General features: G+C 39.5%; 6 protein-coding genes across 6 annotated transcripts; all 6 read left to right on the top strand.

The window, feature by feature from the left end:
• Positions 1 to 96: 96 nt before the first annotated feature.
• On the top strand, positions 97 to 1,659 carry B0H65DRAFT_445059 (uncharacterized protein; the record flags this gene model as incomplete). The annotated part of the gene is made up of 5 exons (XM_062825711.1): positions 97 to 456; positions 749 to 914; positions 1,003 to 1,139; positions 1,218 to 1,346; positions 1,621 to 1,659. The coding sequence occupies 5 exons, from the start codon at positions 97 to 99 to the stop codon at positions 1,657 to 1,659; spliced, it is 831 nt and encodes a 276-aa protein (XP_062678131.1).
• A 196-nt stretch (positions 1,660 to 1,855) lies between these two features.
• Positions 1,856 to 5,388, top strand: B0H65DRAFT_511146 (uncharacterized protein; the record flags this gene model as incomplete). Its single annotated transcript, XM_062828462.1, has 4 exons — positions 1,856 to 1,907; positions 3,570 to 4,189; positions 4,260 to 4,487; positions 4,612 to 5,388. The coding sequence occupies 4 exons, from the start codon at positions 1,856 to 1,858 to the stop codon at positions 5,386 to 5,388; spliced, it is 1,677 nt and encodes a 558-aa protein (XP_062678132.1).
• Positions 5,389 to 6,258: 870 nt separating this feature from the next.
• On the top strand, positions 6,259 to 8,191 carry B0H65DRAFT_579524 (uncharacterized protein; the record flags this gene model as incomplete). The annotated part of the gene is made up of 6 exons (XM_062830764.1): positions 6,259 to 6,462; positions 6,520 to 6,925; positions 7,116 to 7,424; positions 7,658 to 7,773; positions 7,837 to 8,043; positions 8,117 to 8,191. Coding segments are annotated over 6 exons (1,317 nt in total), but the record flags the coding sequence as incomplete, so codon positions are not given.
• Positions 8,192 to 8,692: 501 nt separating this feature from the next.
• B0H65DRAFT_551550 (uncharacterized protein) lies at positions 8,693 to 9,319 on the top strand (the record flags this gene model as incomplete). The annotated part of the gene is made up of 3 exons (XM_062829817.1): positions 8,693 to 8,738; positions 8,827 to 9,078; positions 9,165 to 9,319. The coding sequence occupies 3 exons, from the start codon at positions 8,693 to 8,695 to the stop codon at positions 9,317 to 9,319; spliced, it is 453 nt and encodes a 150-aa protein (XP_062678134.1).
• An 8,113-nt stretch (positions 9,320 to 17,432) lies between these two features.
• B0H65DRAFT_433906 (uncharacterized protein) lies at positions 17,433 to 17,582 on the top strand (the record flags this gene model as incomplete). The annotated part of the gene is made up of 1 exon (XM_062825099.1): positions 17,433 to 17,582. A coding segment is annotated over one exon (150 nt), but the record flags the coding sequence as incomplete, so codon positions are not given.
• Positions 17,583 to 21,824: 4,242 nt separating this feature from the next.
• On the top strand, positions 21,825 to 21,977 carry B0H65DRAFT_432569 (uncharacterized protein; the record flags this gene model as incomplete). Its single annotated transcript, XM_062825012.1, has 1 exon — positions 21,825 to 21,977. A coding segment is annotated over one exon (153 nt), but the record flags the coding sequence as incomplete, so codon positions are not given.
• Between the last annotated feature and the right edge of the window lie 4,918 nt (positions 21,978 to 26,895).

Genomic DNA, 26,895 nt, shown 5'->3' on the forward strand with positions numbered 1-26,895 from the left:
GACGCGGGGCTTAACAACCCCACATCCGCCTTCCTCAACTCTTCCTCACAACACAACACAACCATCAAGCTAAGGTATCAACAGCAACTAATAACCATGGCGGGGAACCGCAGAGGCGGAGGCATGAAGATTGATCTTCCACCTGTTCCCCTGGGGGTAGTGGTGGCTTTCATGGAGCCTACCTACCCCAAACCCATTCCTCCAGAGTCCTACAACCCGTTTGACATCGCCTTTGACCTCGAGCGGGGCTTCCAAGGACGCTTCCAGTCCAAGGAAGACTTTGAGGCAAAGAAGCGCGAATATCTTGCCCGACGTAACGGCCAGGGCAAGGCACAGGTAGACCTGGTGAAATACCCAGGATGCCTCGATGATCTTCCCATCACCGAGGCCGACAGAAATGTGTGGCGCAAAAAGCTTTTTGGCGCTACTACTTCAGGTTGTTGGGGAGAGATACAAGTATAAAAACAGCAGGTTTGGTTGTACTTGGGTTGGAACCTCAAGGAACCTCAAGGTTTGGAGGGGCCGTAACCAATTTGGTACTATTGAGGGACAATATCCGATGGCAAGTGCGGCCGTCTCGTCAATAGGAACCTGAGAGCGCTGGCAGCTGGCAAAGATTACATGCGGAAACTACAAATTTTGTGCGCGGGCGTTCTTCCTCTTCTTGCCTTTTCACAAATCAACAACATCACGTCCTTCTTCCTCACCTCTTCCTCACAAGACCACACAACCATCAATTCATCAACAGCAACTCATCACCATGGAGGGTAACTCCAAAAGCAGAGGCATGAGGATTGATCGTCCAGCCATTATCAGGGACGACAGGGACAAATGGTGCAAGGAGATTCTGGGGGTCATTCGCAATGTTATGTCCCAACAAGATACTCGGATGGGTCAGAGCACCAAGGGTCAAGGTATGTCAATCTGAACACGCCGATGACCTCAACTCAAATTTGGATCACATTGAAGACATTGGGGACGATCATGCTGATTCTTAACCAGCCGGAGGCGATCAAGGCAACGGCAGTGTTGAACAACCTGCACAGCAAGGCGCCCCCGTTCCCGATGAGGAAACCCACGTCGGAAAAGCCATGGCCCTTGACGACGAGGAAATCAAAAAGATGGCTTACGAGTTTCTGGTATGTCCCTCCTTCGTTGACTTAATAACCTAAGTCTTCGCTCCATGGTCGTAAGCTGAAATTGACGATGTTACACAGGACGAGCTCGACAAGGCTCACCTAGACGTTCTCAAGCGGGACTTCGACAATGTCAAGAGGAACTTCGACAACATCAAGAAGATTCCGTCCTTTGCTGCCAGATGGGAGGCTTACCGCCATGCCCTCAGGGTAGGTACCTCTAACCATGCCACGTCACTGATTGAGATGAAGGTGCTAACGATGGCTTGGGATGTACTAGGTCAGCAAAGCCGTAGTCTTGAGCCATTTCGACCCGGACTACATCACGGAGATGGGGCTGCACCACTGGTAAGGAGGTTGCGGGGTTTGAAGAGAACCTCCACTCAACTGCCATCAAGTGTGAGGAGCGTGAGCAGTGTGAGCGCGCCAAAAGGAGGGGAGCGAAAGAGTGAGGTAGACTCACATGACGCTGGTGTTCTGCCAGCTCATGACAGCCAACAGTGAGAGACGGACTACCAGCTAGTCATTTTGTTCTTTATTTTCTCAATATATCCACTGTACAGTTCTGTCTACCTCTTCCTCTTCGGTGTTTCACTTTGTATGTCAGTGATCTATGGAGTTTATAATGCATCTCTCTTGGCCAAGTACCCGAACTCCCTAGACGGCATTCCACGTCCTGGGAGGCGAGAAACACCTTCTGAGAGCGTCTGTCCAACGCCATGCAAGACATGACCATTGTATACAATGAGGACCGTCTTCCACCGGCTACAGGTACATTTGCCACCGCCAACACCCTTTATTAACCGCCAGATACAGTGGGTATTAGCCAAGCCATTAGCTCTACAACTTCAAGCCGGCCAAGTCCAGCAACAGTTGCGGGTCGAGAACACTCACGTCAGGAGGTTGAAAGCTTCAACAGGAAGCTGCCCCTGTCTTCATCGAGAAACACACATGTTAAAAGAGCCCGGGCTCTCGACGACGACGAGGTGGAAATGATCGGTTACGAGCTACTTGTACGTCTCTCCCTAAGTTGTTTTATTACCGTAGCGGGAAAATAGGGAAAGTGTAAAGCCTTTGTAGGGGGGTTGAAGCCTTAACAACCTGACTCGCCTTTGCACCTCAAATAGCCTTTGCACGTAAGGAGGTTTCTAATTAGTTGGATTCATTTTCTCCCTAAAACTATCGCTAAAATGGAAAATCTATAGCGGTTCTTATAGGGGGGCGGTTAGTCGTTCCTTCCCAAAATCCAAATCCTCCAAATCCTCAAATTAAAGCCCATATCCCAAGACCCACGTTCACGATAATTCTTTCCCAAAGTCAACGCTCTATATTAATAAGATCATCGAAGCCCCTCTCAATCAATTAGGCCAGTAGCTCAATAGTTTTCGTCGTCGCTCTCTTTCTTATCGTCGCCAATTCGATTCCACTAGCGGTCGCTTTTTTTCCGTCACGCGAAAAGTTTCGCGCGACTTGTAAATAACTTCATTTCTCGGACTTCGAAATCAAAGTCCTCTCTGCCCGTTCGCCCGCCTATCCGCCTATCCGCCTACCTAAGCCCGCCCACTAAATTCCCTAGCATCGGCTTTCTATAGTAAATACTATAGAAGGCCTTCTAAGGAGTTGTCTTTTTTTCGTAGGCATCTCCCATTTCTAACCAATCAGGTATCGCGCTGCGTGCAAAGCCTTGTTACCTCGCCTTCGCTTTAATACCAACCGACCCTTCAACCCCCTCACAAAGGCTTCACGGCCTCCCTATATTCCCGCTTCGGTACATTCCCTCTTATAAAGTGAACTAGGAAGAAAGTAGCTAATAAATTACCCATATCAAGGTCAACAAGTCACTCGCCTGTGACTTTGCCGATCCTGATTTTGCGACGAGATGGGTCTGCGCTCCGAGGAAGGAGACCGAAAAGTTCGAAGAAAACCTGAGAACAGCGGCGAGAAGACGCCAACAAATTGCGCGTGGAATGCAGCAGGAGGACACTGTGTCTAACGATGCTTAAGCCGTGTCCTGAAGCTTCTCACGTCCGGTTCCGTCTCTTTGGACTCTGCACGAAATTCTCACGGTTTTTTCTTCCACCGACGACCTTGGAAGGAGAAGGGGAAGAGAACAAACAAGGACAGGGAGGAAGTCAAAACGCTACCTCTAAGCATTCCTTTGCTGCATTTATTGACACAAAGAGCTTACTTGTTTCCTGTCATCACTCACCCAGCTTGTATTTGTGTTCTGACTGTTGATCAGTACCTCGAAATTACTAGAACTAAACTTTCCTTTGCCTTCTGAGCAAGTGATCTGACCCCTTCGTTGTCTGCTATAAGCAGTAATCGACTTCCTTATAAGACGGGCTCTCGCCGTCCAGCAGGATCATACTGTCCTCCCTACCGCGTGGACCTTCGAACTTCGCCGCGAGCATCAACTAGCCATTATCATAGAGGAAGCTCAGACGACAGAACCTACCATGGACACAGATTCCCCCGTGTACCGCTCTATTGGAGAGATTCTTGAAGAGGGACTCAAGAACGGCACCACCCAAGAAGATGGTTATCAAGGCTACATTACCTCGAAAGCGCACGGTGACCGTCTACGACAACGCTATGAAGCGCTCAGGAACGGAAAAGATTACAGCGAATTAAAGCATCCCAACAGCATGGATGACTTACCCAAGACCGACGCCGAGCGAAAGAGATGGAGAAAGAATATTTATGAAGCGATCACGGACTACAGTCAATTGACGGAGGATTCCGAGGAAGACGAGCCTCGGGTTCCTCAGGCCGGTACCGCGGTCCCTCCCCAAACACCCGCAACGAAGAAAACTGGCGCTGGATCCCCTACGATTACAGCTGTAGAAGGGTGCTCTCCCGATTCAATCTCCGACAGTTCGACCTCTGAAACTTCACCAGTGGCTCATGCTACTGGCAAAATGTCTGAGGGCGGCAACCAAGCCGACAGCACTCAGGCTTCAAAGAAGAAGAAAAAGAAGGACAACTCTCAGATACTCCGTGTCAAAGCATTGAAGCCGCTCGAGGTAGAGCTGATTGCCCATGAAATTCTGGTCTGTCACTTCCTCTTCTCTCATAACCGCCCTGGAATGTCTTGCTAACATATCCCATCATGACAAACAGTCACTCGCAGAAGAAGCCCACAAAGGCAACATCAACTACGCCCCTTGGGTCTTTATTAACAAAGCCAAGTCTGCCCCACCTTCCACGTATTATCGTGATTATAAGTCTTTCAGCTTGAGAGTGGAAGACATTCTAAAGGCTCTTCGCAGCGAGAAGAATATCGTGTACAAATTTACTATCATTGATCAGAAGATGCGGCTCGTGGCTACTCCAAGAGCGGAGTCGGGGGTGCGTTTCTTTTTTCCTAATCCCTACTCCCTCCGCTCCCACACACTTTCCCCCATCCGTATACCTCAATGCTGGGAAATAAATTAGGTAGAAGCTAATCGGGCATATAATTCCCACGATATAGAAATCGAGAACCAACCGCAAAGGCAACCAAAACAAAAGCATAGTGATGTCTGAAGGGCACAAGGTCCTGTCAGAACAGAAGAAGGCGGCCGCCCGTATGATGCCACCGCAAAAGACATCACAAGTTCAAAAGACATCACAAGTTCAAAAGACATCACAAGTTCAAAAGACTCGCCAGCAGAGAAAGCCTTCTGGCTCCATCTCATCAAGCTCCATGTCCAGATCTGGGACACCAAGCAAGCCTCCCGCTCCCAGACACCAGAAACGCGGAGGCAAAGCCTCTGGCTCTGCTTCTGCTTCTGCTTCCGCTTCTCCTTCTACTTCTGCTGCTGCCCCTGTTTCTGCCTTTGCTTCCGGAACACCACGTTCAGTGAGCCATACCTACACCTCGACCCCGACCTCGAGAAACCCGCCCGTGTACATGAGACCGCAAGTTCCACCACACGAATGGGACACCACCTCCAGACGACTTTTTGGCCCCACGTCCCGCTCGGGGTCCATGTCCTCCACATCCATGGACACGGGGACGCATCGTCTGCCGGCTCTGCATCCGACAAAGCCATCGTTACACAGCGACACGACAGGAGCGTCGGCTTCTGGGACTCCTGCTTCTGGATCTGGAACGGCGCCTGCGAGTGCGAGCTTGAGCAAGGGGAAGGGGAAGGTGAAGGAGAAGGGAAGGGAGAGGGTAGAATCGAAGAGCCCCCCAGATGGAAGTACGCCGAGTAAGAAAGCGAGAGGTGAGGAGGACGCGAAGGGGAAGGGGAAGGAGAAGTAAAGGAAGAAGGAATGAGTAAGTGAGGCTCATGAAGTGGATGAGCGCTGTTCATGGTTCGAGATACGAGGAAACGGATAGGAAATCACAGGTGGTTCAAAGGTGGTGTTATACATGTTTGTTGGATTTTCGTTTCCTAAATATTTTCCTGTGATGAACTGCCTGGTCTCTTGTTCACTACCTCCCTTTCACACTCATGCCCTCCATTTGTGAGTCGTCAAAAGAACTTGAAGACGAAGACGCCACCTCACTTTGCACTCAACCAAAATATGCCAAGGTGTATCGCTGAAAGAGGTGGTCAATGCGCGGCCAAAAAGGAGTGTACCTGCATGACGTGGTGGGCAGACGACTGCGGCAAGCTTCGGGGGCTGATTTGGACGGGACTGACGGACGATAGCAGCCGCTGTATAATTCACGGATGACACACTGTGTGCTTTGGCCACACCAGGTTTACGTGGGGCAGAGGATGGAAACTGTTGGAAGGGAAGTTGGGAAGATGGAAGCTTCGGGTCGTCAGAGATAGGACGATGACCCGGCAACGGAGGAGGAACGAGTGGTGGGCGACGAGGGAAAACCGTTTGCATATTTCTCACCAGTTCCCCTTTGCGAATAGCTTGGGATCTAAATCAGTCGAAAGGTGAATTCGACGGTGAATCAGCAGCTGTCAGTTCAGGTTTAATCAATGGCAGCTGCCAGGTGACTGATTGACACCGGAGCATGAAGTTTGAGGGCGGAAAGTGGGCCGCCATGGGGGTTGAGATGAAAAATTGCAGGAAAATAAACAAGGTTCGGGAGATGGACCACCACTAAAATGGAAGGAGCGCAAGGTCAGAGACGAAAAAGTACCGTTTGTACACTGTTTGCTAACACTTCAGCAGTGCAGGTTTGGGTTGGGACGAGGCTGAGAGTGGATCACATAGGGGTCGTCAAGTCGCCCGGTCGGTTACCGGGCAACCTCAAGGTGCAATGGATGATGGGACGAGGAATGACGCGTCGGTTCCGGAGGCTCTGACCCACGGTAGCCAGCCCACCTTCGGTATATCTGATTCAATATTTCCGAAATTGATTTCAACTCACGTATTTAAACCCCCTCACCTCTTTTTCCCCCACAGAATCCTGACAAAACAACCTCAGAAAGACGTTACCCTCAGGTGTGACGGCTTTCTGCCACAAGCTTCAAATTTGACTCCATCATTGATCAAAATGGAGTTTACCTGGTCGTACAACAACGGCCGCCCCGTCCCCAACTCTGGCGGCGCCGGCCAGGGTAGCTACGTCAACGATGGCCACATCCAACCAGACAATCTGAACGGCTTTGACGACATAGCTGGCTTTGGCTACCCCGTCAGCCAGGCTGGAAGTGACCCCATGGCCATCGACTTTGATGAACCTGAGAACAACCACCCTGGCTTCGGCCATTCAACCAATCATCCAGGTGTTAATCAGCCCAACGACAACATGAACCAAGCTGGCATCGACCAGATGGCTCTTGACTTCGACATGGACGAACTTGACAGCCAACCTGATTTCGACATCGGCGGTCTAGACCGTCATCCTGGCGTCAATCAGCACTACGAAAACATGAACCAAGCTGGCATCGACCAGATCTCTCTTGGCCTCGACATGGACGAACTTGACAGCCAACCTGATTTCGACATCGGCGGTCCAGACGGTCATCCGGGTGTTAATCAGCCCAACGAACATGAACCAGGCTGGCATCGATCAGATAGGCCTGGACCTTGCCGAACCTCAAATCAACCACCCTGACTTCGACTATGCCCACGCGGGCAAAACCATCACACAGATGGTGAATGAGGAGACCAACGGTGAGTACCAAGGGTACTTCACCTCCCGCCAGCATCGCAAAGAGCTGGAGCAGCAGTACATGCAGCAGCAAGCTGCGAGAATCCTTGCGACCATCAACCCCGCCTCTCTGGCCGACCTGCCTGGAGACGAGGCCAAGCGCAAGGAGTGGCGTCAAAAGACCACGGAGGCGATCCGGGATTTCACCAACGTGGTAAACAGAAACCGAATCAAAGGTGAGCCTAATCCATTGACAGCATGCCAAGCACACGCTACACTTGTAACAATGCTTCCTGTCCTTGAACGTCCATCCCAATATCGGGCCAATCATTTTACTCCTCCCTCACTCCGTCACATCGTGACAGAGAAGTGGCATTCGGACCATCCTCAGATCTCACTAACCAAGACTTGAGACTCATTTTCGTTACATGTTCCACCCAAGCTGTTAGCTGACAGTATCTCACAATAGAAACCAAGGACGCGCAGGGAAACGTCATCAAACAAGAAGAGATTGAGAACACGCATGTCCGCCGCGTTCGAACTCTCTCCTTGTTCGTCACTGAGCTCATCGCCGACAAGATCTTGGTTAGTCTCTCTCACACCTGAATCTGTTTTCGGACCTTTCGCTAACACCCATCACATCAACAGGAGGCGGCAGAGGAAGCCCACCAGGGCAACACCGGAATTGCTCCGTGGGTCGAGAAATCTTCATGGTTTCTCGAAAAGTACCCGACTCTCGACGCCCGCATGCAGGCGGTTCTTGTCGCGCTCCGGAGGAACAAGAGCGTTCCTCACGCTTACCTCCAGGTCATCGCGACCAACCGCTTTGTGGCCGTCCCGAAGGCCGAAATCAAGGTTAGTATTTCCTCTTCCTGGACTTTGAGAGCAGTTAGAGTCTGACCGGAGTGTTTGAATGCATCAGGGAAAGGATGAGAACATGACCTGCAACGGCAATAGGGGTGAGCTGCTTCGTGAGGGCCTGAAAGCCAGGAAGGGCGAGGGCAACTGAGCTTTGGGATTTTCTCTTTGCTGCTTTTTTTCCGCGATGCACGGCCGGAAAGTCAACCAACTTAGTACCAGGTTTAAGGGGTTTTGCGATCAGGGATTGGCGATGGAGGCTACATCGGAACGGGAGTTTTAGGGTTGATGGTTAGGTAGGGAATCCAAAAGCCCGGCGTTTGATGGACGTGTTTTGTTTGTCCCATAGCATTTTAGCGACGGCGTTTGGCTCATTAATCCAGCATAGCGGTTGAATTCTTCTTTCCCATTTGTCTTTGACAGAACGTACAATACTATCTTACTCCAGCGGTCCAGCCCGGCCGCTCTTGATCTTCAAACAGGCCACTTTTGACTTTTATATACCTACCTTAAGCTCTCATATTAATGAAACTCCTTCCTTTTCCGCCAAACAATCCTGGACAAATGAGCTCAAAAGCACACCACCTCCTTGTGCAACGGCTGGCCGCCAGATTCCACAAGCATCAAAGGTAGCCTAAACATCAAAATGGAGTTCACCTGGTCGTACAACAACGTTACGACCCTACCCCCTGGTACCAGGTTGGCCATGCCACCAGGCGAACGTTGACCCTGCGAAATTTGGCCAGGCCCCTGAGATAGACCTGGCCTCCACTGGCTAAGCCCATGCGGGTAAGACGATTAGCCAGGTGATGGCGGAGAACACCGCAGATACGTTCCAGGGATATATTACATCCCACGAGCATGCCGAACGCCTAGAAGCTGAATACACTCAGCTGGCCTCCGCTCAGATCGCGGTTACCATCAGACAAGAATCACTCGCGGACATCCCGCGCACCAACGAAGGGCGTGCGCACTGGCGCGAGAGGATTTTCTACGCCATCACCGACTTTAGCAACGTAGTCAACAAAGACCGTAAGAAGAGCGGGCAGGGAGAGAAAAAGGAGGCAAAATTGCCGGGCAGAAGAAGAGGAAACAAGCGACTCTACACGAGGAATAAGGGGTCATAACGCTGGCGCCGTATGGAGCCGTCAGCCGAGGCACCAGAGGGAGGACACGCCTTGCGGATACCGAAAACGAGGCCGGCAAGAAGTTGCTATTCCAGCGCGGCTGGTGGGCGCACACTCCCCCCTCAACGACCCGTCGAGGAGGATAAGCCGGCAATGAAGCCCAAGGTCCAAGAGCCCGTCAGTATTATTATAATCGTCGGCAAAATAATCTTACTAAGTAATGAATTTACTATAAAGGATAATATTATTAAATTTTAGGGATGCAAAAATTATTGTAGTATAATTGTTAGAATTACTGATAATATATAAAATCGCTTAATTTAAATCAATTTAGACGCTAGTACGTTTGATAATAGTATAAAGAACGGAGGCGAAGTAATTATTATAATATATAAATAAATATTAGATTATTATAGGAAATACCTAACGACGGGTAATCTTTTTACCGATTTTAGTATTCGTAATTATAATACTGTTAAGGGCGTGAATTTTATCGCGCGAGGGGAGACGGGTATAAGGATCAAAATCGCTCGAAATAATGCTTATATTATTAATATAATTAATTGTATATTAAAAGCGAATATAGTTAAAGAAACTTATAAAGACTTAATCGTTTATCATAATAATATTAATAGTAATAAAGGTTGGAATAATAATATAGAAGCTATTGCAATTTATATTAATAATTTTATCTTTAATGCCCTCTTTATAAACGCGGTTAAAATATATAATTAAATTAATAAGAGTAGGAAAATAATTATTTAATTTGATTACTAACGTAATTGAGTAGAGGTCGTTATTTAACGTACTTAATTCGTTATCCGGATTACCGTTTTGAACTATCTAATTAGTAATTTTAATATAAGGGTAGTTGAATTATAGCGTAATTATTTTAATGTTGTACTTTATTATAAAAGTGAGATTGAAGGCGAAATAATATAAAATAATTAATTAATAAATATAATAAATAATAAGTATAACTGTAAAACCGAGCATTTATAAGGATAAGGCTACTTATAAGGGCTGAGGATAGAGTAAATAAAAGGTTCTAATAAGGAAGGAAAATTTTAAATAAATTGAAAGAATTATATACGTACTAAAAACCTTCGACCCTATTTAAATTTATATTTTTTCAATTATTTACCGAATATTACGTTTATTTTATTACTTTATATAATTATAGTTGCCTAATTCTAGCGGCTTTAAGTGCGCGTACTAGAATTGCTTATTTAAAATAAAAGAATAAACGAAAAACATATTTAAAATACCTAATATATTATAAATTGGCAGTATTAATTTAATAATTTTATTGCGACTTCGAATTTAGAAGCGCGAAATTTTATTAATCTTAATAAATTATTTATAAAGATAATAGCAAAAAGAATAAAAATAAAATTAAGAAGCAAAATAATTGAAGGAAAATATTTTTAAACATCCGTATTAAATGGTCTTCGCCTTTCCTCTTTCCTTTTTATTAAAAAAATTATTACCTTAAATATTAGGGTTAATTAAGTACGGCCTAATTTATAAACCAAACGCTAGATTATTTTCTTCCGAATACCTTACAACGGTAATTCTAATAATTATTTAACGTTAAATCCCTCGACCTTTTCTTTAGGGTTTTTTCTTAATTCGGAATATAATTCCTATATATTAATCTTATCTTGATATGCGGCCTCTTTAACGAAATATTTAATGTCTTTCGGCTCCTAACTTTTAGTTACTAAATTCTCGAATTTTTATTCTTTTTAGTTATTAATTTTTATAAATTGGGGAAGCGGAACGTCTCTCCCGAATGGATTAGGACTTTAAATTAGCTTCTATAAATGCGCAACGAAAATTACTAAATAGGTATATTATAAAGAAAGTAAATTAAATTTGTAAATTAAAGGGCCAACCTTTTCTAAAATTTTGTAAGGATCTATCTATTTTATTAATTATTTATTCTTCGGATTATTTAATAGATAATAACCTTTATTAAAAGGAAAATAAACTTTATTTTTAATTTTAAACGATATTAGAAAGTATTTTATATTATATTTTATTTTAACCGCTATACTTACCCTATTAATAAATTCGGCGGCTTTTAATTACAATTTTTAATGTACTAGTATTAAAGATTCCACTATAATTACTTCTTTTATATTTACGATTAATAGGTTAATTATAGATCTGGGTTTAAAATTATAAATTAATTTGTTTGGAGATATATTAATAGTAATTTGGATAGTATTATTGAAATTATATTAAAGTATTACTAATATAAGTAGTTATACCTGGGTATTAATAATGTACTATATAAGAATCATTATTTCTGCTATTTAATTAATACATTCGGATGAATTATTTATTCAAGTATAATAGACTATTGAAAATAATAAATTTACTGCTAATACTTTAAAAATATTGCGCTAAATGGTAAAAACGAATTTTGAATTATAATTGTTAATTATAGCGACTGGTAAATCCTAATTATAATACTGTAAAATTTATAATAGAACGGTAACTAATTTTCGTACGCTGTAAATAGAATATCGTATTAATAAAAGTACTTTCTTATTAAATTTATAAGTTACGAAGTATATAGTATTAAACTTATTGAAATCGGCGATATTCTATATCGTATTAATTAATACACTTATTAGTATATCTATTATAAAATCTATAATAATAATATATTATAACTTGGGAAAAATCCCAATTAGTATAAATTCGCTAAAAATTAGTTAACGATCGCCTTAATTTTACCGGTATATTTCGTAATACTTAATATATTCCCGAACTATCTATATTTTTTAATATATATAAAAGTAGGTTAGGTCGTCTATTATTCTATTAATATTAAAGTAATATTCTTCGTTATATACGAATTATAGAATTTCTTATACGAAAGAACGAAAGATATAAAAGTAACGTTTATCTTAATAATTTATATAGTATAAGAGGCCGTTTTTAAGGAAGTAAGGACCGACGGGTAGATTAGGACGCTTATTAGATTAATGTATATAAATATATTTGGGAAAGTTAATATTAGTAATTAATTAGATGATTTTATTATATTTAAGGTCGGAAGGGTAAATTTCAATTAATTATTAGCGAAAAATAAAAGAAATAATAGGAATTATAATACGGGTATCTTAGGAAACTTCCGTATATATAAAAGTAAAAGCGTTATTTTCTTTTAAATAATTAAAATGGGACTAGATATGGGCAAATTTATCGGAAATATCATTATTGTTAGTAGGCTCGATAATTAATAACTTTAATAACGTATCGGGAACGATATTTAATAAGTTTAAAATATAGAAAATATTTAAATTAAATTAGGAAGTTTGATTAATAGTATTAGTAAATTTAGGGTTAATTCTAATTAAATTTATAGTTTATAGAAAAGTATATTTAATAATATTTATGTCATATTTATTAAATCATATCATTCTACGTAATTTTCATAAAGCCTAAATAATCGTCATCACTTCGGTTTCTATAGAGCCGTATTTCTTTTCGGCTAGAATAATTAATTTTAATAGGAAATAGATTAGTTTAAGTATAATTAAGGGAATTTTACTTATATTAGGGATAGATTCGCTATCCCCTACGTATTAAAATTAAAAAATGTAAACCCTATAAATACTTTTATTAATGTTTGTTTTAATAAATAATACTTCGCTTTTAATATAGTAAAATAAATACGCTTAATGATATAAATTCTCCTATATATTGTAAAAAGCTTTCAATTCTTCTTTAATTGGCTCGAATTTAATTTTAGAAATATTAACCTTCCGAGCGTATTTTATTATTCCTAATTATAAATCTCCCAATTCTCGTACTCGTTTTAATAATTTAATCTTCTTCTTATTTAATAATTCTTTTTTAACTGTAAATTAGGGTATACTTTTAAATAATTAACTAGTTATACCGAACTAAGTTTCTAAAGAATTTAAAATATCCGGAAAATTAAACTTTTAGAACGCTTTAATTCGATTTTCTATACGCAAAAGACCTTTGCTGTTAATAATACTACTAAGTAATTAAATAAATAGGAAGGCGGCGAAAGATTTATTAGCGCTAATATATATGCGGTACTTAATAAAGAAATTTATAAAGATAATTAAGTATTCTAAATACATTTCTTTTATTATATTATAAATAATGATATTATTAATATATATTCGTATAAATAAATGTTAATTGAAAAATAATCGGTCCATAAACAGTTATACGAAGGTAACAAAATTGTTAAAATTTATAATAACGACGTTAATTTATTTAAAATCCCAAAAATTAATTATTATTATATAATTGTAATAGTAAATAAAAATAAATAGTTAATAGAAAAATTTAGCAGCGTCGAAAATAGAGAAGAATTTCTTACCGATTATCATATTAATAATATCCTTTTAATCGGGTAACGGATATATATCCGAAATAGTAATACTATTTAATAATCGGAGGTTAATAATAGTACGACCCTTATTAACCCTATTAATTTTCGGCTAAATAATAGATATAGAGTATATAGTAAGCGTAAACTATAATATAAAAAATGTTTTTCTTTAAGCGTATATCTTATTGTATTCTTCATTAAAGAATTTACGATCTTTAAATCTAAAAAGGTAAAGTCTAACGATTTTCTACTAATTTTACTACCCTTTGACGAAATTAATATCTATTTTATCTTCCTTCTATATAGGAACGATCCCCTCATTTCTAAAAACGTTAATAGATTTATTTAGGAGGCTTTTAACTTATTAAGCAAATTTGGGATTAATATTATAAATATTAATACCTATTTAGAAAAGAATACATTTAATATCATTAAATTTATTAAATCCGTAAAACGGGACGTTAAAAACTACTTTACGAATTATAATTTCCTTATCGTCCTTTATACTTTCGTCAATATATATAGCGTACTACTCCAGAAAGAATCTAATTTAAATTATTGCGGCTAAATATATTACGTCCGAAGCGTTAATAAATATCGTTTTTCTAATAACTTTAAGTAAAGGACATATAAGTATACTAGTTCAAATATTTATAAGGATAAAAAGTAATTCGTTAAATTAATTAAAATACGGGATTACTTTATATATTTTACTATTTACGGTAACGTCTAATAAGAAAGGATACTAAATATAAAAATTATATACCGGGCGTTTATTTTAACTTTAATAATTACTAAATTGGACGCTATAATATATGAAAAGACTACTTGACTAGTTTAAAAGAAAAGTTGTATCGTTTTTAGCGAAAATTTGGGTAATAAGCGTATCCTCCCTTACCTCCTCTTTTTTGGAAAAAACTTCGCTGCGCACTTTTATACTAAAGATAAATCGAAAAGAGTAAAGAATAATATTAAAATTAACTTTTATTCCGTAATGGCAAAGGAAATTAGTATTTAATAGTATATTCGGGCCTAATTTGTTAATAATTAAAGCGGATATTTAAAAGTAATTATTAATTATAATACTATTAATTTTTCCTTCTATATGAAAAATAAATTTAGTAAGAATATTAATTACCGTTTTTAAATTAATTTCCTTTATAATGTTCAACGGAATTAAAGAATGTTAAATACCAGTAAAAAATTATTAATAAATATACGATTTACTACAATTAATAAATAACCTAAATTAAAGTATATTGTAATTAATAATATACTTAGGCTAAGTTTAATATTAATTTATAAATATAAAGTATTTTTTAAATAATTTAATTCTCCGTTTCGTAATATAATATTAGGAATAACTTCGATAATTTAACCTTCAGTAAAAACAAGTAAATAATATTAACTTTGATATATAATATCCAATAAAGTTAATTTCCAACGCTCTACTAATACGAGTAATCTTACTTCGATATCCGTATTTCTTACTTTTCCGACCTATTCGAACATTTCCCAAAAACCTTTCGAAATTATAATTTAAAATTTAAACAAGAAATTAAACGACCTATAAAACGCCTAGGCTACCTCTAAACGTTTAAAAATCGCCGTAAAACTAGGATCGGATAATAAATTTAATCATAGGGTTACTATATAGCCCTCGGCGGAAGCACTTTTAATTGCGTTTTTATTAGGAATAGCGGCCGGGTACGCGGGTTTAAGCGTCGGTTAAGTAATTAAAATAATATTATTAGAAGATACGAAAATAACGAAATTAATGAGATTAGTAAAATAAATAAAAGACTTATTATTATATTTAAAGGCCGACATATCTATATAAGAATTATTTAGTTCCTCCTCGAAATTATAAATAAAATTCTAGCCTTCGCTTTCGGATTTGGATATTTTATTATCGGCGTTAAATTCATTACTATAAATATTAATCTAATTAGTATAAATATAGTAACTGTCCTTATAGAACTACCGCTTACTAAACCATTTATTTTAACGATAGAAGCGAATACTATTATTACCCAAACGGTCGTAATTACGATTATCCTAACTAAATTGATTATCAAACTTATTATTTTTAAATCTATTACCGTTATTATTATTATTAAACCGATCATTAGAATCTTAATTATTAAAACGCTTATTATTTTTATCCTTCGAATTATCGCAGTCGCCCTAATAAGCAAAAACTTCCCTAAAATTTACTAGCACTTCATTAGAAGCGGCATTAAAGGAACTCTCATTATAATCGGTACTTATAAATATTTAGAAAATAGAGCGCAAAGCCTTCGAAAAATTAATTAGTTCGCTACGTACCACTTCGGCCTTCTTAATAGTTATATCAACGTAACTACTAAATTATACGCCCTATTATAATTTAATGTAATGGGATTTCAATTTTGGGTATAGGCTATTCTATAGACGAATATAAAGTTAGAAATTATTATTATTACCCTATAAACGAGGGTATATACATATTTCTATAGAATAATCGTATAAAATATAATTACTTTTCCTATTTATTTCCGCGGTAAATTTATACGTATTTAATTATTTCTAGGCTTCGTTAGGCCTAACCCCGAAAATTGAATTAAAAGCGTCGGTAATCCTATTAAAATTATTATAAAATTTATTACATTTAAAGCTAAAAAGCGTATTAATTTATTAAGAAAGGGCGGCTCTACGTAATAATACTTAAATATTATTAATAATAATTTTACAACGCTTAGTATAAATGAGCGAAGCTTTGTAAATAGCGTTAAAGAAAAATCTATAATTGGTATAAATATTAATTTTACTATTAGTATAGATACATTTCTTCTTTTTATTTTTATCCGCATTAAGATAAAATATTCCGACGTTAAAGAATTTTTATTAAATAACTTTATTATTAAAATTCCCGTTAAATATATAGGAACGTTCGTTAATTTAGTTCTCTAATCAATTAATTCTTTTTAATAAGTTAAAGATAATTTTATTAAGCGTTCCGGAGTCCGATATCGTACTACTATTATTAGGATTAGCTAAATGGTAGGAAGAATTAATAAAAGGGGATTCGGCGAAATATACCGTCGGCTATTAAAGATTAACAGGCTAAATAAAAATTTAATATAGTTAATAAACGAAGGGTTAAACTGGAAGGGGACTTTATATTTAAGGAGAAGTTTTAGGGATTTAATGCTTGGAAGTTTAGATTTAAAGTAAAAGAATTTAATTGTTATGGGGCTAGAGTCCAAGAGTTAAGCTTAGCTGTTGCCAAGCCAGCCGCATGCAGCTGGCCAGCGCTAAGGCCAATGCACCCCCTCTGGTTGGCTGGACCCACCCGACTGCCTGGCCTGCCTGGCCCGTACGCCGCACCTTAAAACCTTGTCTCAACTGCATCCTTTTGGTGTAGTCTTCCTTCTTACTCTCTTTATCAAATATAACATTTCAACCATACGACTACTCGCTATACTCAACTCATTCAAATCCGTTATATTATATTTAACTATCTTATCAACCTTCATTACCTCGCCTACACGCCCAAAGAGTCTCCCTACCTCATTATTCTCATCTTCTCTAATAACGAACCTTTTTATTTACATTGCTTACTATCCGGATCCCCGTCCCTCTCGATAATAATACTAGCCACCTTCCCCGCGATCCCTTAGTCTTAGGACCCTTAGGAACGTCTATAGTAATTCAAGACCGCCTTCTAGACGTTACTAACCAAAGTTATCTCGAGACCCGTCGCCCTAAAATCCGTACTCCCTTAACTTAAAAGGTTCTCAAGCAATAAAAAGGAATTTAAAACCTAGGTTTTAAGCGCACAGGCTAAACTCCATATAGATGGGCACGCCATTAGCGATATAAAAACGCAATTCTACTACCTACTCTCCTACCTTTCGTCCGCTGTTAAAAAACTGTTAGTAGCCTTTGCCAGCGCGCTTAGGACCCGAACCCCCCATCAACTTATCGACAAACTTAAACTTACATATAGGGACCCCAACGCTATTAAGAGGGCTGGTTAAAAGTTCTACCGATTTCGTTAGAAAGTAGGCGAATTAATAGCCGCTTTCCTCGCCCGCTTCGAAGAAGTATTCTATCGTATTCGTACTAATTCTTAATTAGAGGTAGCAAAAATCAACTAACTAACTTCGGCCTTAAACCATAACTAGAAACAGCGCCTCTCAGACTAAACCGACGTACCTAAACAATATTCTCCACTATTAAAATATCTTTATCGTTTTAATAGCAATACCTTTCTTTTAACCTCTACCTCCTCGTCTTCGTCTCAAAGGCATACCCCGGTTAAAAATAACGGTAATCCTATAGACACCTCCATTAATACTTCGGTAACCTCGTCGAAACCGTCGCCGTCCCAAAAACAAAAGAACAAATAGAAGCGGGAGGGCAAGTATACGAACTATAGGAGTAGCTCCCACTAGTTCAAGCAATACAACAAGACTAAAATAAACAACGTTCGTATTAACAACCCGGTTAGGGGCTTAGGCGGTTACAACAACGATAATCAAGAAGAGGAGCTCTCAAACTAAGTAAGGACTTATTAAAGTCGACCCTAATAATACTAGGGGTAAAGGAGCGCCACCATATCCAAAAGGAAAGACCTCAAATTAGCTTACCAAAGCATACCATCTGCTAATCAAATAGGCAGGTCACATAGCAATACCCTTCGCCGCCCAACCACATTAGTGCCTATTCGAAACGCAACCGATAGAAGGAACAGGTATTACATTTCGTAGGCACAAGAATTACTAAGGCCGTCCTTAGCGAAAGAAAAAGAAGGCAGCCGATTATTAGCAAGAGAAGTAAAGTAATATAAAATACTGGGTAATAACCTTAATTTGATTATTTCCATCACAAATTACTAATATAACACAGCAAAAAAGGTTCCCTAATAAGCAAGGTCTAAAAATATCCCCTAATTTAATCTTAATACCTTGGCTAGGGCGCAACTCTATATAAATAACGGCGGGCACGTCGTCACCGACTCGGGTAGTAGGCAAGTAATTGTGCAGCGTTTATTTGGGAACTTAATATAAATACTTTTCTTAGTATTATTAATTTTCTTCCCCGTTGAAATAGGTATTTGGTTGGGTATAGCTAATTAACTAGATTTTAATTCTTTTGGTATATTTTAACTGCGTAGTATTTAGTGCGGTAGACCGTAGAGTCCGATTCTACGGGCCCTACTCTCCAAAGGGGAGCAAGGGGGTAATATCATAGGGCTAGAACCCAGGGGTTAAACTTAACTATTACCAAGCCAGCCGCATACAGCTAGCTGGCGCTAAGGCCAATACACCCCCTCTAATTGGCTAGACCCACCCGACTGCCTAGCCTGCCTAGCCCGTACGCTACACCTTAAAACCTTATCTCAACTACACCCTTCTGGTACAGTCTTCCTTCTTACTCTCTTTATCAAATATAGCATTTCAACTATACGACTGCTTGCTATACTCAACTCGTTCAGATCCGTTACATTAATGAACGATATTTTTAGCCTACTAACGGGAATAATAATTAGGTGGCGGAGCTTATTCAATTTACTAACGAGCGGGATAATTAAATATTATAATATTATATATAATCGGAATAGGACGTATTCTAATTACCAGTATATAAATTATTAAGTAATCCGTATTCGGATAATAACTTCCGTCCTTCTTAATAAATAATCGGTTAGGAAGTGGCAAATTTTACAAATTTTCCGTTAGGGGCCGCCGGTTATCGCAGTTAATACGAAAATAGTTTAATTAATTAGTAATGTTAGTAATATATAGGTTTCGGGCCCCAATTATAATACTATAATATAGCGGTATTATACGCTAATTTTAATTAATAATATAGACGGTACTTAAGGTTAGACTGTTCTAAATAGCGCGAACAATATATTAATGAAGCTTAATAAAATAAATCGGAAAAATATCGGTTATAATCGGAATGGGTTATGCAAATTAGTATTCTTACTATTATTTTACTACGAATCGAACCAACGCCTCCGTTTAAATTATATTAACAAAGTACATGATAGCCGGGTTAGTAGCGAATTACTCAGTAAAATTAGTAGCGACTTATATAATCGAATTAACGCGTAAAATAATACATTCTATTGGAAATATAGGATAAATATTTTAATTAGCCGGAATTAATAGTAAGGAAAGCGGTATTGGGACCTAAATCGGATCGATAGGAAGAGCGTCGGCTATTTTAATAATATCCGTAAAATTAGTACAAGGAGCGTCGGTTATTTTACCAGTATTAGAAAAGTTGCTAACAAATTAAAATTAGGAGCCTATCTCAAATACATTGATATTAAGAGGAATTAGCACTTTAACGGCTTATTTAATTATATCGTTGGTAATTTTACGATTATTAATTTTAAATTAATTTATATAATTATAATAATACTTCTTCCTAAATTAATAAATTTAACGGTCCTTATCCTTAGGAAATAATTAAGTTTCGTAACTTAGGACCGGATAATTTTTAATTAAGCAGCGATATTTTCGTAGGATAAATTAAACTTCTTTATCGACTATATCTATATTAATAACCTAACTTATATTAAAACTTTAATTCTTATTCTTCGTAGCCTAATCTTCGTCGGTAAAAATTTAATTTATTTTATTAAAATAAAGTTTGGCTAGCTTAATAATAAAATCCTAAGCAATAATATAAAAACATTTTTTATAGTAAAATTATTTTTAGAATATAATATAATTGATAATTTACCACGCCTTACATAATCATTAATTATCCTATAATTCAAAAATTGCAATTGGAATAGAATCATTATTATTTATTATAGTGAAAGTATACTTCGAAACTAGTAAGGATAATAAAAGAATTATAAAGAAAGGGGAGTTTAAAGAATTAGAATAGGTAATATATTTGGTTTTAGGATAGGAAATTTAATAATTATATTAAAACTATCGAAACGAAGAGTAAATCTCCCCCCTTTACAAAAGGAAAAGAGAAAAAGAATAAAGAATAATAAGGTCGGTTTAAAACTAAGCTACAAGTACTATTTATTATACGAAGACGTACTTTATAAGTAATACTAATAGAAAATAAGAGAATAAGTAACTAATTATTAAATAGAATAATAATACGTAACGATTAGCGATAATCTCATTAAAAGAAGTGAAGATAATAATTATCGACAGCCTTAATTTGAAACCTCACACACGACTTTATAGAGCGTAAGTAAAATAAATAATAGGTTGTAAAATAATAATTAACTAATCCGTTAATCTTAATAGAAACCAATGGGGTAAACACTCTTATATACTGTAATATACTCAAATGAGCATGCCCATGCTTGACTCAGCATATGTCACGACAGGGTGGAGATATCTAGGCACCGCCTGGAATATCTCCTGATAATTAAAAAAAGCGAAAGAAAACTTCTTCTAGTATAAGTAATTAAACGCTATAGCCGATAAATATAAATCTTTAATCGACAATAGTATATAGGATTTAATAGAAATTATATTAAGAATATATATCCTTTGCGGTAAATAGGTTTATAAATTCAAATGAAGGCTAAATAGCGAAGTTATTAGATGAAAACGTAGTAAATAATATATAATTTCGAATAAATCGAAGGCATAATTTATTTTAAAACGTTTATATTTATCGTTAAACTAATAAACTATAAAATCCTATTCGCTATTACTATAATTATAAACTTCGAAATTAAATAGATAGACGTTAAAACAGCTTTCCTATATAAGAATATAGAGGAGACGATCTATATAGGATAACTACCAAAATTTATTAATAGATTTAGAAAAGTATATATATTAAATACAACCCTTTACGGATTTAAATAAATACCTAAGGTTTAATTTAATACCCCTATAATAATATTAAAAAACTTTAATTATAATCCTATTACTATTAATTACGGAATCTTCTCTAAAGCTAGCATTTTCGTAGCTATTTACGTAGACGATCTATTAATTATAGGTAAGGATAAAGCCGAGATTTAGAATCTAAAAGAGGTATTAATTATTAAATTCTAAATAATAGATTTAGGTCTATATTTTTACTATTTTAGTATTTGTATTACTCGGAATAAATGGGATAAAATTATTTATTTCGATTAATAGAGATATATTAATAAAGCCCTAGCTTAATTTGGTATAATATATTATAACCCGACGGATACGCCGATGATAACCGACTAGCTTAAGAAGGCCGGTAATAATTAATAAATTAAGAAAATTAGGGTAATAATATATTAATTAATTATTAGATCCCTAATATATATTATATTAGGTATTAGATTAAATATTGTATATATAATTCCAATATTCGCTCGATATATTACTAACCCTATTAAAGTTTACTTCTATATATTAAAGAAGGTATTTATATATTCTAAAAGTATTCGGGACTAAATATTAGTATTCTCCAGGGAATTAAACCCTCTATTAAAGTTTTTTAATTTTTACTAGGCTAGCAACTATAATACTAAAAAGTCTACTTCTAATTTTATATTTAACCTTAGTAATAAAATCATTAATTAGAATTCGAAAAGGCAATAAACGGTAGCTTTATCTTCAACGGAAATAAAATATATAGGATAAATACTAGTAACCAAGGAGGCAATTTCATTAAAAAGATTATATACGGAATTTAACTCTAGTCTTCGAAAGGGAAGTAAGGATAATATAAAGGTAATTATTATTTATTATAATAATTAAGGAGCTATATTACTTATAAAGAACCTAATATAATACTAACGGATAAAATATGTCGATATTTAATAGTATTTCGTACGTAAAAAGGTTAAAGACGGTTTTATTAACCTTATTTATATACCGACGGAGGAGCAAATAACTAATAAACTAACTAAACCGTTTACTAAAAATTAATTTTTACGTTTTAAAGATAATTTTAACTTTATTAATTAAAATAGGGTATCAAGGAACTTTAAGAAGGATATAGGTATTATTAATTTACTTACTAGTAAAGAATTAGATTCTAGTAGCGACGATAACGAACGTTAACGGATATAGAATAAGGAAAAATTTTAATATTATTCATATTTAATAAGGGGGAGTACTAAATATTTTAGATTCTCATAATATTAAACCTTATATATTAGCTTTATTAAGGCTCTATTTAAGTACTGGTATAAGGGTAGATAAGGGTAGATAAGGGTAGATAAGGTAAGCATGTATAATAGGGATAATTACATCGCGTAGATCTAGCTCTCTCTTATTGAATAATATGGCTTTTCTCCCACTCTTTTGTATATATTTTGATATTTCGACTTCGTTATTGTCAATCGGTCGTTGGCAAAGGGTGGCCGGTGGTATTCGAAGCCTCAGTTCAACACAAACGCTGCCTATAGGAGTCGATCGCCGCGAGGCAGGCATCGCTCGCTTGTCATTCTCCATGTTCGATTATGCGATTGTCGTATCTGCCGCATGATCTCATTGCTGTCAAACGTGAAAGACGAGATTTGCAAGACGGCCGAAGGATGCGATGGTACATGTCGATGGGGGCGTCGTGTAGACGACATGTGCTCTCTCATGTTAAAAGATTTTGATAGAAGTGTGTAAAATGTCGACTAGCAAGGACAAGAAGAGGAAGAAGTTAGCAAGCGTGAGCAGAATATTTAGCAGTGTAAGCGAGTCCATGATGGCTGGAGACTGAAGAATGGCCCAAGGGAAGTCAGCTTGGAGGAAAAGGTGTGTGTAAGGAACCAGAGCGAGAGAAAGGAGGTGGGTAAAGCCATGAACTTATAGGTTTCACGTTCTCGAGAATGACATGCACGTGTCGCCAAAAGACCAGTTTGTCCTCACTGTAGAATGCTCTTTGAATGCGTTTCCTTGAATTCAGTTCCTGTCGAGTGATCTTGAGCATCCTGCAGCCATCTTGTTGTGCGTTTATTCATGCATCGTCAGCGGTTATCATGCTGCCATGCATACTGTGTTCCAAATCCTGATAAACTTCCCCTCCCCGGACGTTGAAGGTGCCCAAACAGCGCCCAATATAAGCACCCATGTCATATCCCTTTGCAGCCGAGCAGTCGTTCCTGTTGCTGCCGTCCTTTTCGCGTGCCATTGCTCGTAGGAGTCGCAACGTTTCCTTACGCCCCTGAGGCCCTCCCATCATCCTTGTCGCCTCGTCTGTTTTCTCCATGTTTATCCTTCTTCTTTTGTGGCCGCTGCAACACTCCTCTGCCCCGTGCATGTTCTCCTTTTTCTCTTGTATCCCCTGTGACTTCTTTCGACAAGCACCAGCGCTTGGCCGTCCATCGTCGTTCATGTTCCCACTGTCTGTTCCACACAAGCGGACCGAACATGGATGAGAAATCTGGAGTGACCAATCACATCAATGTCTGACACCCACTTGGGAAGGTGGACACAACGCTACTGCAGCCACAAACCGAAGTCTATTTGGACGTCGTGTGATGGTAGGAAACAGTATCGAGGGTTTGAATAGGGTCGGAAGACAGCAACATCGGGGTTCGCGAATGGCATGGGAATGAATGCCAGCGTTCGGGCGGCTGCATTAACTCTATCCATGCGGGAGATGGGCAGCAAATACGTCTTTCCGAGTTCGGTCGATAGTTTCGGACATGAGTAACGACGCGTCGCTCGGTTCGGTGAATCGGTGGGCTGTGCTGTGCTGTGCATGGGATACGATGTACGCAATGCGCTCGAATGGACTTGCAGAACCATGGAAATGGTCGAAGTCGGAATCTGATTACACATAAGAGTCAGCCATGGGACACCACTAGTAACCAAAACAATGTGGAAGACATGGCCACAACGCTCATCTCTTCCTTCGATCACTTCCCCAGCTCCCTGCTCCCAAGGCCACAAGACATAAACGGACTATGCGGAACGGACCGCCCTAGTCTTCTGAACCTTGATGTCGATCGGACCGGAGATCAATCATCGGCAGGCAAACGGTCTTGGTGGGTCACGGGTATCAATCGTGTAAGTCAGGTATGAGGATGGAACGCAGCGGTCGGTATGGGCCATTCGAGCTTCGGGGCTATCTTCGGGGATAGGAAACGTCGGTGCCAATTCCTTGCGCGCCTTTGATCGTTCATCGCAATGATGATACTCCCAGTGAGCTCTTTGGAGTGGTACGGTACTGATTTGTGCAGTCAGCTTGGGTAACCTCTAGATTCAGATGATATGACACGAGAAGCCCCCACTGGGTACAAAGGGACATCATGAAACTTGGTATCCGAACGGCCCCACGCGTCCTGATCTTCCCATCGGCGAAAAGGCTGCCGCACCCACGACGGCCGTTATGTGATCCGATCGCGGTCCGCGCAATGTTATTTTGACGACATCGCTGGTAGTACCTGGCGAATGACGAGACCAGAGTCGGAACCACGCTTCCCTACGCAGCTAAGTATGATGCTTGTCTTCAAGCATCGGAGCCAGCACAATTGACAACGGGTTTAATCGAAGTCTTCTTGGAAGCAAAAGCCTCTGACCGTTCAGCAGGCGGGCATATCGTCGCTGTACTGGGCGGGCTGGCCGTGGGATATTGGCAGATGATCTTGCAACTGCTGCGATTGGGTCGCCGACTTCCAATTGTTTCGCGGGTTCGATCGTGTGATCTCGATGTCGACGCCGACTCCATCGTCGCCTGTACCGTCAACTCGAACCGCATAGGCATCATGGGTGGTTGGCATCTCTTGCCCTGAAGGGATTTCTCTGGGGCGTAAAAGCATGAGGGCAGGGTCATGAGAGAGCGGGCGCCTCCTCAGTGTGTGGATTGGTCGACAATTTGGGCGGAGGGAGCGTCCTTAGTGGACATCGGAGAAGCGGCCTTCTCTCTCGGCGACCGGATCAATCGGGCAATCGAGTGTTTTCGCGCGGCGCGGTCAATGACCAAGAAGGGGAGCGCACTTCTCGGCGGGCACATGCTCTTTGTCGAGGATCCGACGAGTGATGGCTTTGTGGTCAGCGTGGTTCGACAATAAAGAGAGAGTGAGCGGGTGGTGGTGAGCTTTGACCAATCGACAGGGGATGGTAAACAATGGGCTTGGCAGGGTGTTGTGGCGGGGAGGACAAACCTGAGAAATGAGGTGCTGGTCGAGTATGGCACAGCAATCAATCGCTCCTCGATTATGTTGCTGGGATTGCCAAGGCATGAAGGTGAGTCGGGACCTCTTTCCAGCAATTGTTTCCGCAATCGAGTCGTTGGTTTTCAGAACCTGAAAGGCAAGTGGCACCGGTCAGCTTAGGAAGGTTCGACCCTCTCGATGCGGACAATGCCGCGCTTGCCAGGGCTTGGCAACAAGAAGAGCAACCTGCTGTCGGTAATCATCGGCTGATATCTCACCCAAGGGCTGAGTGTTGCTAGTCATCCGGTACTGTCTTACTCTGGAAGGGAGAAGAAGGTTTCTTCAAGTTGGTTTGCAGGTTTGGAAGGGCAGATGGCGGGGTGAGAACGAGACGAGAAACGAGTGGTTCATGTTGAGCATGATGTATCATCCCGTCTCTCACCGTCTTCTGCGAGGAGAACGAGGGGCTTCCTGAGGCCTGAGGTCTCTCCACCCCCGACGCTTTCCGGCTCCTTCCAGCTGTCAACACAACACCACACAGTTACGAAAGGTGCACTCCAGGCGGTGGGTCAAACGGGAACAAGGGCGGAGGTAGAGGGGCAAGTGTCCTCAGAACAGCCGGCGTGTATCGATGAACAATATTATCGGCCTGTCGCCAGGTGCCGCTGTCGAAAATGACCAATGGGCAGTGCAGCTGGACCGGAAGTGTGGATACCCTCAGGCTTAGAGTTGCTATTCATGGAAGTCGCTCCTGTTCAGCCTCAAGGTCCCAGGTCAAAAACGCTGTTCCGCCCCACGGTCGCAATGAAGCCACCAGGTTTTCCTCGGTGACATTTGTTTCTGTAACCTTGAATCCATCATATTTAAAGCGTCCGTGTTGAACCGTTTCCCAAACATCAACCTCGCTTTTACACCATCACCGACCAACATCACAAACGTGACCTATTACTACGTGATCAACAACCCACCCCTACACCCACTGAAGAGTACCTCACTTCTCCTCACTCAACCTAGTTGAAGTCGCTCTCGATAGTCGACACTCAAAGCCAAACAGCAAAGCAAGCCACCAGTGAGTACTTATCCAACCTTTCATTCTCTAATCGCTTGAAATTCGTTTTTTCCACGTTGTCCATCATCACACCATCTGATGTCTTCCTGTCCCTTTCACCACTGTCTTTCTGTATTCGTCCTTGCGGGGTAGCATGGGCCTTTTATGAGGTTCACATCCTGTAACAACACTTCCTCAACGCCAAAGTGGGCAGTCCTATATATGA

This window comes from Neurospora tetraspora (assembly GCF_033439725.1).
Source record: "Neurospora tetraspora strain CBS 560.94 chromosome Unknown B0H65scaffold_7, whole genome shotgun sequence".
In the NCBI taxonomy this organism is placed as follows: domain Eukaryota; kingdom Fungi; phylum Ascomycota; class Sordariomycetes; order Sordariales; family Sordariaceae; genus Neurospora; species Neurospora tetraspora.